This window comes from Carya illinoinensis, chromosome 5 (assembly GCF_018687715.1).
Source record: "Carya illinoinensis cultivar Pawnee chromosome 5, C.illinoinensisPawnee_v1, whole genome shotgun sequence".
Lineage (NCBI taxonomy): Eukaryota > Viridiplantae > Streptophyta > Magnoliopsida > Fagales > Juglandaceae > Carya > Carya illinoinensis.
The window spans coordinates 44,698,161-44,714,636 of NC_056756.1; the positions used below are offsets into that span (position 1 = coordinate 44,698,161).

Consider the following 16,476-nt stretch of genomic DNA (forward strand, 5'->3'; position numbering starts at 1 on the left):
TATCCTTGCAATGCCATTACACTTTGAAAGGATATACCTCGAACCTGTGAGCTTTTTTTCTGGGAGTCTTGTCGACAAGGCATGCAGTGAACAAAAGGCATGCAGGTCGAAACTGATCGAGCATGCCTAACAAAGACTCATAGGAGTAAATGAAAAATCTGAATATATACTAGATGCTTTCTATCCAAAACAGAACAAAATCACAATTCATGATGCAAACTTTCAGTTTTTGGCCACTGCTTATTACTTTCTTCCCATTGCTGGTAATGCTACCACACTATTTATACTTTTCTTCCCTTCCCCCTTCCCTTCCATTACTGAGAGTCTAAGACCACCTCTCTCTCTCTCTCTCTCTACTGTATCAACCCTTGAGTAGTAGTAGCTCGTACAGTAGTACCGATCCTAAAGATGCAGGGTCTAGTACCCACCATCGTTCTTATGATCTTTATGTCGATTGCTTCACCTAGTTCATGTGCAATAACACAAGTTTTTGATGTCGTTCGTTATGGAGCTTTTGGCAATGGAAAAACTGATGATAGCCAAGTATGAATTTTTGTTTTAATATATAAAATGCATTAGTTTTTTTTTTTTTTTTATATATATAATTCCCAGCTCGTGGCGGCATTATTGATGATATATAGATACTGTTCTCCTTCTCTTCTTCTATCTCTTTTCTTAAAACCAGCCTCTTTTAATTAGCAGTACATTACATGTCCATGAATGCTGGATGCAAGCTCCATGACGTATGTTTGATCTACAACTTTTTTATATAGAGATTGACATAGTACTAAGTTAATTTTGGACGACTGATCGATCATATATAGGCTTTTCTAAGAGCTTGGAGCGATGTGTGTAAAGCAAGTCGAGCTCGAGGTATCCCAACGCTGGTAATACCGAGGGGAAAGGTGTTCCTGTTGAAACCAGTGACTTTCCTTGGCCCTTGCAACTCCAACATTGTTATTGTACTGGTAGGTGGTACCAAAAACTATTTTCTCATTCGAATTGTCCACAAAAGAGGCTTTTTTTTTAGTAAATATATGAGAAATTATATTTACAATCGTAAGTGTGCAACTGCCATACAATTATTTTAAAAAAGTGAATAAATATAAGACTTACATAAAAATAAATTAATTTTTTAATAATAGACCCTATTCTTTTTTAAAACGACTACATAGCGCTTACCCACTCTCTGACTGTATGGTTCATTACTCTTATTTTTCAATATCCATTTAAGAATAATAAGACCAAAGAATACCGGCCACTTGTTTTACCAACTCTTACCCCTCGATCTGCCACTCATATATTTCTCTCTTTACATATATATGCAATTATGATTTTGTATACTCTATATTCGTTAATATAAGAACAGAATTAAGCAGTATCTGTTGCTACCATTTTCAGGTTGAAGGGACAATTATTGCACCGCAAAATACTCAGGAATGGATGGACAAATCTAAGTGGATTCAATTCTCTAACATAGATGGCCTTGTCATCAATGGGGATGGACATATTGATGGCCAGGGTTATGCTTGGTGGAAATCTTGCTTCCCCAACAAGGTCGTAAAAACATGTCATCTGATCTGTTTGTTTCATCTTTCTTTTCTCTTTCCGTCCAGTTCTCCATTAGTCATATGGGATGCTCTCTAACATTGGAACCAAACACTGTTTTCTTCAGGAAAGTTGGGGCTGCAAAAATCGACCCACAGTAAGATCACTCTTTATATTTAAACTGGAATAAAGTTATTTTTCATCGCATGAAAGCATCAGCAAGAAATAGCTAGGGATCTCAAAAGTTTAGTTATGGCTAAGAGGAAATCTTTAGCTCGAATGGGATTTTAACAGCACAAGTTGTAATCAGCATAATATAAATAATTAGAAGACGTACAATTATCTTCTTTTGATTGTTTTTCTGGGATAACCCCTAGGCCAAGCAGAAACGTCTCGATCGACATTGACGATGATGATGAATGATGATGCAGGCTCTTCATTTTAATAAATGCAATGGTCTCCAACTAAGTGAATTAAGTCATCTCAATAGTCCAAGAAATCACATAAGCATAAGTAGCTGCGATGGCGTCCACATTTCTCATCTTAATATTTTTGCACCCGAGGAAAGTCCAAACACCGATGGTATTGACATCTCTACCTCGCGCAATATCGAAATCAAGAATTCCGTGATTCAAACAGGTAAACATCAAGCATTTTTTCCTGTTTATTTCATCTAATTAGTTGATCATGACGGTTCTACAACGTTGGGTTGGGCCTCCATAAAATTCAACGATGACATTTATTCATCTTAAGATTAGCCAATCTCTGCAAAGTTTAGTTGATATGCATTAGCTTTTGTTTCATGATCAGGTGATGATTGCGTTGCTATCAATCAAGGCTCGTCGTATATTAACATATCTAGTGTTGCATGTGGACCAGGCCATGGAATAAGGTTTGCAGAACTCCCATTTTTCTTTCATGCCTTAAAGAAAATCGGTTTCCTGTTATCAAAAACCAGTTTCTATGTATATATCCTATTGTTTTGTAGCATTGGAAGCCTTGGAAAAAATGGGAATTACGAGACAGTAGAAGAAGTGCACGTCCGAGATTGCAATTTTACGGGAACACAAAATGGAGCAAGAATCAAGACATGGAAGGTAACAAGAGAAATCATGAAAAGAATAATACGTCGCATGCATTCATATAATTTGACTACTATGATGATGAATCAATGAAGATTTTCTGTTTTTCATTTTCTAATACTTTCCTAGGGTGGAAGTGGGTATGCTAGGAAGATCAGTTTCGAAAATATCAGAGTCCGAAATTCCCAAAATCCCATCATTATTGACCAGAACTACGACCCTTTTGGCAGGAATGCCGGTAGCCAGGTAACTTATCCTATTCTATATATGTTTAGATAGAACAAAATCTTTTCAAGCTCTTGTCCAAATTTGAAAATCGGAAAGGGACATATCGAAGTAGGTCTAACAACATTTACTAAATATTGTAACTGTTGGACTGGTTACGATACTGAATGATGATGATGCAGAAAGCAGTGAAGGTGAGCGACGTGACATTCAAAAATGTGCGAGGAACAGCTGCTGAAGAGTTAGCAATTGATCTGATTTGCAGCCTGGGCATGGGATGCACCAACATTTTATTGGATAACATTGACATACAGTCATCAATTCCTGGAAAGAGGACTTATTCCCGCTGCAACAATGTCCATGGAACAGCCAGAGCCTGCAATCCTGTTGTTCCATGCGTAGCTAGTTCATGATTTTTTGTGTAGTGGCGCCACCCCATGATGCATTGCGATATATGCAGACATTCCTTGTCAGGCAGTAGTGGTTCAGATTCTTTTGAGAATTGAAATGGCATTACATTTTTTTTTTTAAATGGCACATTACTTGTCCTGATCTCTTTCTCTTTATCCCTTTTCTTTAATTTAATTGGTTCTAATTTGAGAATCAGATCAGTTTTAAAAGTTAGTTAAAAGTTCCCGTTGAGTTTTGGGTCTTAAATTGTGAGATTTTGAAGCTCATTTTGTATTTTTATTGAAGAATTTGTAGAATAGAAGTCGTTGATTTTGGGTGGAAAATATTCATGAATGAATCAGGTTCTGCATCTAGTTAAAAAATGGTCAGGTTCTGCATCTATGTCACGGGCAATAGATTCAACACTTCCAAAATTTTTATGAAAACCGTGGAAAGCCCCCTCACTTGGATTTTTATTCAATGCAAAACCAACCAAAACACACACTGATTGGAAAGGTCATCATCATCTCCAAAAGAAATCATGGGCAAGTCCATTCCCTGGATCCAATCAATTTGACATTTTGCACAAAGACATTTCCATGAGCACTTGGAACCAAACTTCAGAACATATGTATCTTGAAGATGATGATTGGAACCTGCATCGTCCTCGTAGATTGGACACCATGAAATCCCTCTCAACTCCACACACTCTTTTGGATTCTGATCTAGTTTATGGCTTTTACCACAAGAATGCATCACAAGAATGCCACACACTCTTCGAATATTTTGTGTTTTGACTATGGTCTTAGCATACCGAGAGAACAGGATCTCATCGAATATGAGTTTTGGATGTCCACAAGGAGTTATTGGGTGGGGGAGGATTCTTCCCTCCCTGGCCGAAGAGTCTGGCTCGTCAGGAAAATAAGAGAAAAAAGGAATAATAAAAAAGCCTCTTCAAATCTTTCAGTTGATCAAATCTGCAATCTTACTTTACAGCGAGAATAGGGTAACCAACTTACGCCTAGTACAACATGTTATGGTACCAAGTGAAATCTGAAATGATGTGATTTACATTTTCCTATTGGTTTTAAGATGAGTGGAGTGATCGCGACACAACAAACCGTTGTATCCTCACACTATATTTGGCAGAGACCATTTGAAATCTTCAGCTTCTATCGGATACGATTCACGTGAGCAAAGGGCTCAGGGTTTGATTTAGGAGCAGGTTTAGCCACTTCCGGGACCCCAAAGACGTTCCAGAATCTGAGTGTTTCATCAGCTGCCGCCGATGCCACCGTGCAACCATCTGGGCTCTGGAAAAATTTTGGGATGATCAATATTAGGTTATGAACAAGGAACATGGCCAGGAAAATTATCGACTAGATTGAGATTATTTTTAAGTAAATATGATACCTGAGCCATGAAAAGAACTCTAGAAGTATGACCATTTAGCTCTGCCATCTTCACCATTGATGGGTACTTCCAAAGTGTGAGCTGATTCTGAGTAAACCCATGAGAGCTAAGCAACTCTCTTTCGTTCTTGTTCCATAACAGAGCACAAACCTGCGAGCCAGTGTCCACCGAGTTCAAGCACGCACCCGTATGGGTATTCCAGAACTTTATGCACCTATCGCCTCCACCTCCACCAGAGGCAAGCAAATTGCTCTGGAAAGGACACCAAGCGAGAGCTTTCACGGCAGATATATGGTCCTCGAGCCTGTGAAGCCACTGTGTTGCTGAATTTGAGGATGCCATTGATCTGTCCCAGATGTGGAGGAGATTATCGTTACCTCCACTCGCCAATTGCTGACCTGAGGCCGACCATTTTAGCCCACAAACCTCTTGTTCATGCCCTCTGTAGGTTTCAACAATGTGTTCTCTAATTCTTACATCGTTGTTGATGATCATGCCGTCCATTCCTCCAGTTGCAAGGATATGATTGTTCCATGCCAACGACCCCACTCGTGATCTGTGACCACCGCGCAATGTTCTTAGCTGCAAAAGCAAACATTATAATATGGCCACTGGCATTAGACAAAATTATCATCAGAAAATAATGAATATGAAAGAAGAATGAAAAAAACCATGAAAACCTGTCGATTTGCTGTTGAATCCCAAAGCTGTACTTCAGAATTGTTCAAACCAATGGCAATGTGCCGGCCATCAGGAGCCCAGTTAACACTGGTAATGGGGCCATCTCCCTCGTCAATACTCACAAGTTCAGAAGTAGAACCGTTCGAAGCATCCCAGAGATAAACCGTATTTCCAAGAGCAATTGCGAGAACGTTGCAGCTTCCCCAGTCCAATAAATTTAGGTAGTAATCATCAACCAGGTCGGGAGCATCTAATGTTCTCTCAGAAGTCTGCATAAACAAACCGAATGAATTAGAATTTAACATGACAATTACTGCAAGAACAAATCGACAAAACAATAAGATTACTCAAAAGAGTTAATTTCCTTCCTCAAAATGAAATTCGGAATTTTTTTGTGTTTTTTTTTGGGGGGGGGGGGGGGGGGGGGGGCGCAATCAAGCCAAAAATGTGCCATCTTTACAATGAAATTGTTCGCTCTTACTGCAAAATCTGTACAATTTATCCTACTTAGCGACTCTGGCACTGACTTTAGATCACAATGTGAATATCGCATGTGTATACAATAGGTTTATAGGATGAAATAGGGATAGTTTAGTTTTTGAGGCTCACTCATAGAATTCAAATACACCCCATAAGCTGCCCAACTTTGATGCTAAATTTAATCAAGTCCCATGATCTGTAAGCAGCAAATTATCCATAAAAGACTAAAATGATATACCCACCTGAGGAATGTGTCGCCGGGACTTCGTAGGCTTATCATGGTTGACAGAAGAGGAGAACTCACGCGGGAAGGACTCCACCGGGACAGGCGGCTTGTTTTTGAAGGCGAGGATTCGGGTCCGGTTCATGTTGAACGTCTCAGCCAGCCGCGTCCTGTAGGCCTCTCTTGATGGTGAGCTTGAAGCTGGGTTCTCCTTACCTTTCCTCCCTCCTGTCAGCATGTAATGTGCGTAATCGAAGTCCATTGCTGATCTGTTCGGTATGAATCTATCCAACTACGCATAAGGAAGAAGATTTCATCAGATAGAAAATGAAGAAACCACAGGTGCGATTCAGGTTTCAAGTGCAAAAAAACCAAGTTTTAAATGTCATTCAAGGAAATAAGTGTAACATTTGGCAGTCAAAATCAACAAATAAAGCACCTGTTCCAGATATAAATTTTTGAAAAGAGAAGTCTCCTTATGTTAAATAAACAGGATAGTTGAAATTTGGGAAAGAAAAAGAAAACCCCATTTCGGAAATCAAAGTTGAAGATGAACCCAATTCAGAATTCAGTATATGAGACCAAAAAACCAAAAAAATCCCCTAAATCTCAGCAATTAAATTGCACCTAAATCCTTTGTCAGAAAATAAGTAAAAGAATACACGACGTATTAAGAGCTAAGAAATTTTGAAAGAACTAAGAATCAATAACTGAGATCTAATTATTACAAAGAAAGGAAAAAAAAAAGTACATTTTCCCGAGCGTTCTTTCTCTGCATAAACTGTTCTTGAAGTGGGCACCGAGATTGGTCCTTCAAGTTCACAGAAGAATTCCATGATCCTGCATCCATAACTCTAAAACAAACACAATATATATATATATATATATAGAGAGAGAGAGAGAGAGAGAGAGAGAGAGAGAGAGAGAGAGAGAGAGAGAGAGAGAGAGAGAGAGAGAGAGAAAAGAGATAGCAATAGATAGAGAGAAAGACAGTGAAACCCTGCAAAATCAGATAAATAAACACAAACGAAGAAACAAGAAAGCCCGTAAAAAGATTTAGACTAAAGAAACAAAATATATTTTTGAAATAAATGTATGTCGTCGTTGATCTGTGAGCGCTTCAGAGAGAGAGAGACAGAGAGAGAGAGAGAGAGATTGGGATTGAGAGAAATGAGACGCTCAAGAGGGTTTATATAACTATCATAATGATCTTGATGATGCTTAGGGACGTTCTTCGGGCATGCTATCGTTCTTTTTTTTATTAAGTAATACACGGAGGTTTAAAAGTTGTAACGGCTAGTTTTCTGTGAATTAAATAATTTGGATTTTGTTTTTTTGTTTTTTTTTTTTTTTGACAACTTTAATAATTTGGATTTGGAGCCGTTGAAATGTCGTGCGGACGAAAATGACCCTTTTTCAGGCTTCACCCTATGCCAAATGGCCATCGAAAAAGAAAAAAACTACACAACTATTTTTTGTTCACACAATTTTCACGTACCATATTTTTTTATTTTTTCCTTTATTAAATATTTAATATATAAATAATAAATATAAGAATTTAATTAATTTAAAAAAAATAAATTCAAAAAAATATTAAAAAATTTTAAAAAATATTGTGTGTGGAAATTGGAAAGGCTGAATAGCATTCCTCGTCCAAAAATTTGACAAGGGATTCCTAGGTTCACCGATGAAATTTTCTACCGATGTAATTTTTTTAAAATATTTTTTATACTTCTTTAAACGGTTTTAAAATAATAAAATTTATAAAGTTATTAAAAAAAAATTTCTTAATTATTAAGTATAAAAATAAAAAAATAAAAATATTTTGATACAAAAATTTAATGAGTATCCTTAGTGGGAGTAGAGTTTTTTAATTCGGTAATTCAACTTTTGTATTGATAAAGTGGAGTGGATTTTTTATTTTTTTTATTTCCTAGTGGAAGTCAGAGTCGGATTTGTGGTCTAACCGACTCCGCTTCCGCCTTTGACTAGTATACATAAGTTATACTTATATGCATTACTTATATATTAATTATATATTCTCTATTTTACTTTCAGCTACAATAAATCCATTATTATATATGGCAGATACCGTTCATCCTGTAAATAATTTTTTATTATTAATATTTCATTTCCTCCTTCGTTTCCTTTTATTTTGATTTTTACAATCTAAGTAAATTATTTTTATTGTTCATCATCTTATACATCTCTATTTTTTTTTTCATTCTCTTCCATAAAACATCATGGAAATATTTTTAATACGATCCGGTGGCATTTTTTCATATTTTCATTTTTTTAAATTTTATATTGCTTATATATTTTTATTTTATGTGTATATGACATAATTATATCACATTGTATATACAAATACATTACAAATATCAAAAGATATAAAAATATTGCAAATTTATTGATAGTTAGAGTAAATATTTAAAAATAATAAAATAAATATTATTTAAATGATATAAAAGAAAAAAAAAAAGATAAACTTTTGTATGATATATTTTAAAAATCATTAGTTAAAATAGAAAAAATGAATTTTGATTATGTATTATAATAGAAAACAAGATAGAGAAATCATTGAGAATGCTCTTATTAGATTAGATATTATTTTTGTAACTTATTACGTATCTCAAAAGTATATGATAAATTAAAATATTAAGAATTACATAATATTTCTCCAAAAGAAAAATAAAGCATATGTGGAGTGGAAGTTGCAGAATTATGGACTCCCTACTTAGTTTTTTGAGAAGAAATAATTGTTAAGCACTCTGATTACGTTCAATCAAACAAAGATTGCCCTGCCCTGCATAACTTTCTGATCAATCAAACAGAGGTTACATTCTAGACTTACTAAGGGAATGCTTAGAGAATGAGATGAAATGAAAAATCTATAAATAATAGTGAAATAGTTTGTGAATAGTGGTAAAATGTTTTAAGTTGTGATGCTTAATTGGTTTTTGGAAAAGGAGAGAAAAAAATTTAGATAAAAATATTATAAAATTAAAATATTATTATAATATAATTTTTTAATATTATATTTGTTTTAAGATTTGAAAATGTTGAATTGTTTTTTGTATTTTGTTTGAAAGTTTGGAAAAATTGTTATGATTAATTTAAAAGTGTTTCTGTTCGAATGATATTTGAAAATAAAATGAAATGAGACGAGATGAGATGAAAAACATTATCAAACATCCCTATACAACCGTCACGTTCCATAATCTGAAAGAAATTCCAACAATCATAAAATCTCCTGTCATGCATCATATGTTTGGTGCAAGACTTTAATCATCTTGTTCCCTAAATATAATGGTGACAGTGTAAAATAATCATTCCTGGAAATACTTTCGGATCAGATGCTGAACAAAGCCAAGACCCCATGGATTGTGGGAGAGACTGTTACAGATTCTTACAATATCCATGTGTGTATGATACTTACAATAGTTTGTGGACTGAGAGTGGCATCTACCTTTAATATTCCTTCGGATTCATCTATCTGAAGCAAGTCTAACTGAGATTGCAAAAGCTCAGCCGGCATGAAATGCTTGCCTTCTGCAGCTCTTTTCTCTAAACGAGCAGCGAGCACCTCACTCCCAGCATCCAGCAAAACAAACTTTACCACACTGGCAAGGCTTCCCGCCTCATAATTTGGGTCCACAGATCTGAGAATGTCCCTGTATCGCCTCTGAAGAGCAGAACATGCGAGAATCACAATTTTTTCACTGACTAAACTCTCACGTAAGGTATTCCCTAATGTTTCAAGCCAAGGAATCCTGTCTTCATCTGAAAGAGGGATTCCTTTCTGCATCTTTTCTGTTCAGTTGAAAATATGAACATATTGAAAAGTATAAACCAATTTCTAGTCATTATCCACAAAAAACAAAGATTATGTAAGTACCTTTATTTGATAGTGGATGATAATCATCAGCATCATGAAAACTGCAATTCATAGTTTTTGCCAGCAACTCACCTATAGTGCTGTTGAAAAAATATTCAATAATGAATACAATAGAATCTTAATGATACTTGTTTAAGAAGTTTAAGAAAAACCCGGAAAGAGAGGCTAGACCATGTTTGGTAAAAGATTCAAGGAATATAAAAATATATATAGTCACCATTCATCAACAAGCACCATGGAGATTAATGAACTGGCAAATTCCAATGATTTGAAATCTGGATGGCACATTGGGCTGAACAGCACAAATTGGACAATATCTTAAGTCATTACTTAACCTAAATACATGAGATGAAGATGCTTTAACAGGGTCATGTAGATTCTCGAAAGCTTTGATGTTTTTATAATATCTGGGAACAGCAGATCTAGTCTTTAATTAAAATGAAAGCCGTGATGGCATACAACGGATTTTATTGTGAAATCTAGTTACAGATGTTCAGGTGATAGTTAAGACTTACGATTTCCCAGCACCACTGACACCCATAATCACAACAACCATTCCTGTTAAAATATATAGAAAATAAAAGAGAGAATCAATGAATACATCCAGAACTAACATGTCAAAGTAAGGAAGACAAAGGTTACCCACAAAAAAGGGGGAGATTGATTCAGTAATAGAAAAATCTCTTTGAGCATCAGCCAATTATGAAAAAATAAACAACAGTGAGTAAAACTACCTTTGAGATCAGAAGCCATAGTTAGACCCCAGATCAGATTATGTATGAAGCCTTAGCTTATAAACAATTATACACCTATAAAACTGAGAAGTGTAGTGGTTCTTCCTCCAAGTATAAACATGCAGATGCCCGCCCTGTAACACATTGCATTTCAATGAACAGCAATTAAATAGCTGAATATCATGTACCATATTTCAAATAAGAAAAAAGTAGTCTGTTTTTTTCCGCAAAGAAAGACAAAAAAAATCAAGCAAGTAGTTTTTGTATGCATTCAAAGCCAACCACACTCTTACCTAGAAAAATTGCTGTAACTGTTTAATGAATCACCATGGTTTAAGAAACTGACTGTACATTGATAGCAATTCTGCCAGCACAGAATCAGCAGAATCAGTATGTAAGCTTAAGCCAAGAATGGTTTTCTTTGAACACAGGCAATAGCTGCAAGTACTGAATTGACTATTCTCCCCCATTTCCAACAATGGCATTGCACCGAATTGAGTGGATGATAAATTAGTTAAACACAATCGAGAAATACCACATAAATTGTAAACAACACCACGCCAACCGCCATAAATTTGATGCAATAACTAATTCATAACCAATCTTAATGATGTTCCCATTGTCATGAAAACAATAACAGTTACCAAGTCAAGGGAAATATAAGTAAGAGGCTGACATGTTGTAAAATTGTTCCCAACTGCCATTCAGCAGAAGCAGGCTTTGTCTGAATTTCGAAAGCTTAAACTAACAAGTTAAAATATCATTTTCCAAAACTACTGCAGATGGGTCAGATGGCAATCAAGATCCAGATCTGATTAAGATCACATATAAGAAGATCCAAGTCTCAAACGAAGACATCGGACTCTAATCCCAGTTTGAATCTGATTGAGTATTTATAAATAATACCTGTGAATCCGTACTTAGGGATGTAAGTTTAAGAAATCCTTACATAAAAAAGGATTTAACTTTAAGAAATAATTATACGATCGAACTCAAAATCACCCAGTTGCCAATTAGACATGAACAAAAAAAACAGAAAAAAACTTAATGCCATACCTGATACTATACTTTCCCAGCACCGCTGTAACATAAAGAGTAAATGATCTTAGCCCAGAACGAATTCCCCAGAATTCGGTCTGGTCTTCTATTATGTTTTATGGAGGCAAAAGGAAAAGGATAATTGAGTAGGCTTCCTGAACGTTCTGCTCAACCAAATGGCAGGATGGTTTGAAACGGCATCTGCCAAAGTTTAAATAGCCTTTCTGCTCCTTGTACCACACACGATTTTTTATTTTTATTATTATTTTTATTCTTATTAAAAGAAATTTCTATTTATCATCTATGCAACATATATTTAATAAAAATAAAAATAAAAATCATATATAATATAAAGTTAATGAATAAAATTTTTCCAATTTTAAATATATCATCCTAACGACATCAAGGTATCGATCCATAGATATGGATAATAAAACATCCCTTTGACAATGACAATTGATCATGAAAATCAGATATGGATAGATCTTTAAAAAAGGAAAATGATAGTATGGCTTTAAATGTGTCCAATACTTGTGTCTATTTGTTCATTTTAATTTTGTTTAATGGTAACTAAGTCATTATTAATGAATTTATGTTTTTTTAATAGTTAAATATATTTAAAATATAATTTTTAAAAAATCCATTTACACTTGCGAACATATTTGGTATACACATGATTTGCACCCTACCAATTTAGTATTTTTTTTTTTTTTTTGGTTTTAGATTCAAATATGGCTTCATTCACCATTAAGAAACATATACATTGAAAGTCATAAATGTAAATACAGTGATTAGTCCTAGGATTAAACCATAGAACATCCCTATGCATCCATGGCTAAGCTCGCTTGAATAAAATTAGAGGGATTAAACCACCATTAGAGAGTATTTACAACAGACTGTGCATTATGGACTAATAAGTGCATCGTCTCGTTTCCTAGTCGACCAACATGAAGAACGTCAGAAGATTGGAAGTGAGATAATAATAACTGAATCTCCCGAATAATAGGGCTACAGATAAATTCTTAGTCATTAGTTGATCGAATGTCTTCAACAACAATAAGAGAAATTTCATCCAAAGTCAAATGATAGATCCTCATGTGAGAGAGAATATATAAAGACCGTAAAGTTGCTAGCGCCTCAATGTGTTCCACCAAAAAAAAAAAAATACTTTCTTCTTTCCTTGACATAGCCATAATCATACTCCATTTGTTATCCCGCAAGATTGCACCCACCCCAAACTAATGCTACAGGCTGAAAATAGCCTCTTCAAAATTCAATTTCCACTGCCCACTTGGTGTATGCTTCCAACATAATGAAGATAGATACTGATTAACTTGTTGACATTGTCGAGCTAACAAATAACTTTCAACAGAGAAAACAATTTATCACAACATCACAAACAAGAACTTCATTATGTTGGAAAACCTTTAAGTTTCTAAACTTCCAAACACCCCAAACAACAATCACAAACTCTGTAAACAAGTTAGGATCATTGAGATCTACCACTGGCCCAACCACTCTATCAAACCGAGAATGCAAATCTAGAAGATGCATATCTCTTTCAAAATAATTAGCTCATATTTTTGAAATACTAAGCATTTGCATAGTACATGAAAAACATCCTCAATATCCACAAGACAGAAATCACACATACTAGAAGCAAGAATCTTGCAATGATGTAGCTGGCATTGTTAGGTAAACAATCATTACAAGCCCTCCACAGAAATTTTTTTACTTTATTTGGTAGATGCAGATGCCAAATTTTCTTTCAAAATGATTTACGTGAGTCTTCATGTGAACTAATTCCAGCTACACTAACATTTAGTAAATGAAGCACTAAATGACAAGCTAACCTCACACTAAATAGACCATTACGCATACAACCCCACACTAGTTTATCAGCATTTCAATAGGAAAATAATGGAATGTTAAGAATGTTAGAAGCCTCAAATGGAAGGAATACCTGGTGTATCAGATCTGTTTCCCATCGACCCGGTTATAAGGAGTCCAATAATTCACTAACACATGCATCAGCAGCAAGAACATTACAGGCAGTAATAACTTTCCTATTTGGTGAATTTAGTAACCAATTATCTGACTAGGTCTGCACTTGTTCTCCCCTTGCAAACGCAACCAGATTGAACAACAGGTTTAAATTTGAATATACTATGCCATACATAAGATGGATTAGAGCTGATATTGGATGATAAAAAATCATAATTCGGAAAATATTTGGCCTTGAAAACAGAATTAAAAAAAAAAAAAAACCGCCAGCCTTACTTAGTTAGAAGTGCCAAGTTGAATGCCTCCCAATCCCGAAATCCCAGCCCACCAGAAAATTTAGAACAACATAAATGCTTCTAGCTTATCCAATGAATCATTCTCTCATGATCTCTTTGCCCCCACAAAAAAAGGTGCAATCAACCCTTTTAATTTGCAACACAATGCACTTAATATTTTAAAGCAACTCATGGCATATGTGGGAATGACTTGAACCACATCCTTAATCAAAACTTCACGATAAGCACAAGGTCAAGACATTACAACCTAGAAGATCACGGGGTACATCGTCATTGTTGCTTAGAGGCCACCATAATAATGCCAAACCCTACCAGACAGTGAAAAAAAGAAAGTTAAAAGCATTATTCTAGTTATAAAAAATTTTATAACTAGAATTTAGATTCTCCTTAAATCAAGGAAATTGTCTTTACGAATACCCTTACGTCTTGTTTGAATAGTAAAATAAGATGAGATAAGATAATATGTGAATAGTAATGAAACTATTTGTGAATAATGGTGAAATTGTTAAAATTGAGATGTTTTATGGAGTTTTGAAAAATGAGAGATAAAAAGTTGAATAGAAATATTGTAAAGTTAAAATATTGTTATAATATAATTTTTGTTTTGAGATTTGAAAAAATTAAATTGTTTTTTATGTTTTGTTTGGAAGTTTGAGAAAGTTGTAATGATTAAATGAAAATTTGAAAATTAAAATTGAAAAGTATTTGTACTTGTCATGTTTGGATATTGAGACGAAATGAGATAAGATGATAAACTTTTGTTATCCAAACTAAGCCTTATTCATATATAATTATGTAATAAATAATTTATTTTATCTTGTCACTTTTACTTCTGATTTGATGTGTTTAAATTTTTTTAAAATATTATTTTATCTAAAAGTTGTTTATTGAATTTTCAACTACCTGATATTTCACAACATGTTTGAGATTGTAATGGAAAATATAACTTATAGTTTTAGGAATTATAACTTATAAATTAAGTAATAAGTTCTATTATTAAAAAATTATTTATTATTTAGTAACCATATATACTTTTTAGTTTATTTGAGATTAAAAAATACTTTAAAATGTAACACCTTATAAGAAAAGCTGTTACTTCTCAAAAAATAACGCAATCAAACACAACAGATGAAGCCTCTAAGTGTCAAAAATCTTATTCTGTATTTTCAAATTCTTGATGGGTAATTTGTACAGCACATAGGAGTTAATTTTTACTTATTAGGCAGTTATAGGATAGCTTATTTCGGGCTTAACTCAAGCCTCTTAACTTGTATATATATATACATGCATTGTAAATGAAATAAGTGAGTTATTACATTCAAAAACACTTCCTCTACTTCTCTATATGGTATCAAATTGCCCTCTTTCCAACGAGTAAAATTCTAGTCCTTTTCCTCCACCTTCTACACATGACAAACTCTACTCCCCCTTCCTTGGCCATCAACAACAATCAGCATATTACAATTAGATTCACCCCAACCAATTATCCCTTTTAGCATGCGCAATTTGAGTCCCTTCTTCTTGGCTATAATCTATATTGTTATGTTGTTGGAAAAATACCATGCCCACCACGACTTCTGATGCAGCAATAACTGCCACGTATAATCAATGGTTTAGACAGGAAAAACTAAATCTGAATGCTATTCTCACTTCGGTGACAGATGAGGTGATACCCTTCATAGCAGCCTCAAAAACATCCTCTCAAGCCTGGAGCAAACTGACCAAGCTATATGTCATTCGATCCAGAACGTGAGTCATGCAACTCAAGGAGGATCTCACCCTCATTCAGCGTAGTTCACGCAATGTTACAGAATTTATACATTTTGTCAAAATTATTGTAGATGAGTTGCCTCTCATTGATGCCCCTCTCTCTGCTGATGATATCACATTATATGTTCTCAATGGTCTAGGCCATGAGTACAAAGAAATTGTAGCACCAATACGTGCCCGAGAATCATTGTTGTCCTTTGAAGAACTCCATGATCTTTTCATAGGACATGAGTACTATCTTAAGAGGCTTGACAACAACAATCAATCCATGGTGATTATTGCTAACAACACTCAACATAAGGATTTCTGGTCCTCCAAAAAAATGAGTCATTCTCCTATTCAAACCAGAAAAAATGATGCAAGTCAAAGCCTTGCAACTATAAACAATAGAGATACACACCAAAGTGCCAATACTGTGAGCAACTTGGCCATGTTGCAAAATACTGTCCATAGCTGCAACCTTATAAAGCCTCTGCTAACTGCACAATTACAAATTCTAGTCCAGATCAGCGGTGGCTAATCGACTCTGCAGCCTCTCATAATATCACCTCTCAAGCTTCCAATTTGTAGTTGCACTCGAAATATGATGGAACAAATGAGGTGCTTATCAAAAATGGTTTAGGTTTGAAAATTACTTATTCAAGTTCTCTCACTTTGCCTTTTCTCAAATGAAATTTTTAAGTTCAAGACACAC

At 34.6% G+C, this 16,476-nt stretch overlaps 3 protein-coding genes across 6 annotated transcripts; 1 reads left to right on the forward strand and 2 right to left on the reverse strand.

Moving 5' to 3' along the window:
• The first annotated feature begins 1,373 nt into the window (after nucleotides 1-1,373).
• LOC122311887 (probable polygalacturonase At3g15720) lies at nucleotides 1,374-3,509 on the forward strand. The gene is made up of 7 exons (XM_043126653.1): nucleotides 1,374-1,557; nucleotides 1,676-1,705; nucleotides 1,980-2,187; nucleotides 2,359-2,440; nucleotides 2,537-2,645; nucleotides 2,760-2,876; nucleotides 3,038-3,509. Exons 1-7 carry the CDS (start codon nucleotides 1,444-1,446, stop codon nucleotides 3,266-3,268), a joined length of 891 nt encoding a protein of 296 aa, XP_042982587.1. The 5' UTR covers nucleotides 1,374-1,443; the 3' UTR covers nucleotides 3,269-3,509.
• A 674-nt stretch (nucleotides 3,510-4,183) lies between these two features.
• Nucleotides 4,184-7,225, reverse strand: LOC122311886 (cell division cycle 20.2, cofactor of APC complex-like). The gene is made up of 6 exons (XM_043126652.1): nucleotides 6,980-7,225; nucleotides 6,794-6,921; nucleotides 6,062-6,334; nucleotides 5,339-5,608; nucleotides 4,659-5,240; nucleotides 4,184-4,558 (listed from the first exon to the last, which is right to left on the reverse strand). The coding sequence occupies exons 2-6, from the start codon at nucleotides 6,890-6,892 to the stop codon at nucleotides 4,418-4,420; spliced, it is 1,365 nt and encodes a 454-aa protein (XP_042982586.1). The 5' UTR covers nucleotides 6,893-6,921; nucleotides 6,980-7,225; the 3' UTR covers nucleotides 4,184-4,417.
• Nucleotides 7,226-9,226: 2,001 nt separating this feature from the next.
• Nucleotides 9,227-11,907, reverse strand: LOC122309097 (gluconokinase). 4 transcript variants are annotated; one of them, XM_043122459.1, is made up of 7 exons: nucleotides 11,731-11,907; nucleotides 10,968-11,038; nucleotides 10,675-10,808; nucleotides 10,456-10,498; nucleotides 10,158-10,232; nucleotides 9,941-10,020; nucleotides 9,227-9,855 (listed from the first exon to the last, which is right to left on the reverse strand). In XM_043122459.1, the coding sequence occupies exons 3-7, from the start codon at nucleotides 10,691-10,693 to the stop codon at nucleotides 9,452-9,454; spliced, it is 621 nt and encodes a 206-aa protein (XP_042978393.1). In that variant the 5' UTR covers nucleotides 10,694-10,808; nucleotides 10,968-11,038; nucleotides 11,731-11,907; the 3' UTR covers nucleotides 9,227-9,451. The 4 variants fall into 4 exon arrangements, with proteins under 4 accessions (XP_042978393.1, XP_042978394.1, XP_042978395.1 ...); XM_043122460.1 differs by having other exon boundaries at nucleotides 10,968-11,130; XM_043122461.1 differs by lacking the exon at nucleotides 10,158-10,232.
• Nucleotides 11,908-16,476: the final 4,569 nt, after the last annotated feature.

Bases quoted from the DNA above. Each gene is read 5' to 3' on its own strand.
- LOC122311887 (XM_043126653.1), top strand. From the start codon at position 1,444: ATGGACAAATCTAAGTGGATTCAATTCTCTAACATAGATGGCCTTGTC. The intron at 2,646-2,759 runs GTAACAAGAGAA...ATACTTTCCTAG, and splicing joins CAAGAATCAAGACATGGAAG to GGTGGAAGTGGGTATGCTAG. The intron at 2,877-3,037 runs GTAACTTATCCT...ATGATGATGCAG, and splicing joins GCAGGAATGCCGGTAGCCAG to AAAGCAGTGAAGGTGAGCGA.
- LOC122311886 (XM_043126652.1), bottom strand. From the start codon at position 6,892: ATGGATGCAGGATCATGGAATTCTTCTGTGAACTTGAAGGACCAATCT. The intron at 6,335-6,793 runs GTACTTTTTTTT...CCTTATGCGTAG, and splicing joins GAAAGAACGCTCGGGAAAAT to TTGGATAGATTCATACCGAA. The intron at 5,241-5,338 runs GTTTTCATGGTT...TTGCTTTTGCAG, and splicing joins ATTCAACAGCAAATCGACAG to CTAAGAACATTGCGCGGTGG.
- LOC122309097 (XM_043122459.1), bottom strand. The intron at 10,233-10,455 runs GTAAGTCTTAAC...TGTGCTGTTCAG, and splicing joins GTCAGTGGTGCTGGGAAATC to CCCAATGTGCCATCCAGATT. The intron at 9,856-9,940 runs GTACTTACATAA...TCAACTGAACAG, and splicing joins TCATCCACTATCAAATAAAG to AAAAGATGCAGAAAGGAATC.